This window comes from Amphimedon queenslandica, unplaced genomic scaffold, assembly GCF_000090795.2.
Source record: "Amphimedon queenslandica unplaced genomic scaffold, v1.1 AMPQUscaffold_13334, whole genome shotgun sequence".
Lineage (NCBI taxonomy): Eukaryota > Metazoa > Porifera > Demospongiae > Haplosclerida > Niphatidae > Amphimedon > Amphimedon queenslandica.
Genome location: NW_003546430.1, coordinates 1 through 1,652, shown reverse-complemented (window position 1 = coordinate 1,652; position 1,652 = coordinate 1). Strand labels below are relative to the sequence as shown.

At 37.8% G+C, this 1,652-nt stretch overlaps 1 protein-coding gene across 1 annotated transcript; it reads left to right on the top strand.

Annotated features, from left to right (window-relative positions):
- Positions 1–1,089: 1,089 nt before the first annotated feature.
- Positions 1,090–1,618, top strand: LOC109583031 (uncharacterized; the record flags this gene model as incomplete). The annotated part of the gene is made up of 2 exons (XM_019998204.1): positions 1,090–1,172; positions 1,220–1,618. Coding segments are annotated over exons 1-2 (421 nt in total), but the record flags the coding sequence as incomplete, so codon positions are not given.
- Positions 1,619–1,652: the final 34 nt, after the last annotated feature.

The window sequence follows — 1,652 nt, the reverse complement described above, 5'->3', positions numbered from 1 at the left end:
TTCCAATTAAAAAATTATTTGATGTTATTAAAAGTCATTAATTTTCAAGTTAATTCATACATACATTTCCCATTTACAGTACAAATTTATTTAAACTGCTATAGATCCCTTATCAAGTGAATTTTATTCACATGATTTATATTTCTTATACATTCATCTCACTTTAATTAGATTTTGCAATTATAAGACCAAAGCATATAGTACACTGAAATTGGGAAATACAATGAGATTAAATCAATAAACAAATCTGCTGAATGAGTAACAATAGCTAATAGTAAAATTTTAAGAGACTATGACTGCGAATGATTGATGGAATGAATAAATAATAATAGTAGTTAGATGAATAATGATAATAAAGATTAATAATATAATAATTCTATAAGTCATGCAGAATGAATAATAATAATTAGAAAATAACAGTGATAAAGTAAAATAACAAAGACTGGAATTCCCAGACAATGGTCCACTTTGCCATCTATGTTGAACTTGGGGGGTACAGCCATGATAGCACTTTAAAATAACTTGACTTGTCTCTTGACTGCATGAAGGCACACTGAGCTAATTTTGAGTGTGTTGACTGCTCAGTAGTTAGATCTAGTAGTAGTCTGTTTTCTCATTATCACAGGCAATGGCTGCATGTTTACAAAAGTTGAAGAGAATAGCCTGGATATCAGCTTATCTGTAGATCTCAACTGTCATAAAACACAGGCTAATATTATCGACATAGTGATCATATGCATCAGCTTACCTGCATGTACTGAAACTGCAAGGATGATAAAGTTCCTATCAAAGACTCAAATAGAGCTGATAATATTCTCTCCTGATGCATAGCTATCATTCTTGCAAAAAGATCCGTATAGTTTCCGTGTTGTTCCGTACTTCAATACAGATCCGCGAGCGTTCCGCGTTGATCCGCATTTCAGCCTGATCCGCATTTGATCCGCGTGGATCCGCATTTCAGGCAGGCCCAAATATAAGGTAGGATATTTATGGTCCTGTCGGGCCGCATCAGTCCGTCCGTCCGTCCTTTTCGGGCGGGGCGGGTCCGTCCGTCCGTCCGCTTTTGAGACCCTACCATACATTCTTGCCACTCAAGATGGCCGACAGGAAGCTCCGCCTCCCCCGTTGATTACATCCGTGCAACAGCTCTATGGCCAGTAATCTAAAGACTTGTAAGTTAGCACTTAACAGCTTCTAATTTACTTTAATTTGTTTACAGGTATTAGGATTAGGTCCAAAGCGCAGGTTAACGAGCTTAAGTTTCATGGACACTTGTGCTGCGGTCCCAGTCTTGAAGCAATAGTCACTCCATGGTGTCCTCTGGTACCACAACTTGCCCCACCTCCACGGCACTCAGTGCCTTACATGCAAATGCACTTGATGAAAGAGTCCAGGAGTGATACTGTTGATGGCATATATCAGATATACAAAGATAGAGATAAACTTGAAGTTCTCTTCATTATTGCTAGAGAGGAGCAACAGCAGCCATTCTCAACTCCAGATCTTCGTTTTAGGATTATATATATTTCAAGGAGATATAAGAAAGATGTACTGGAGCTGGCAGAGAAGGCAAGCGATCTCGAAGTTACAGTCAATATCACAGAGTCTAAGAATGAAGGTAAATACATGTACATATGCATTCAATGTATTTA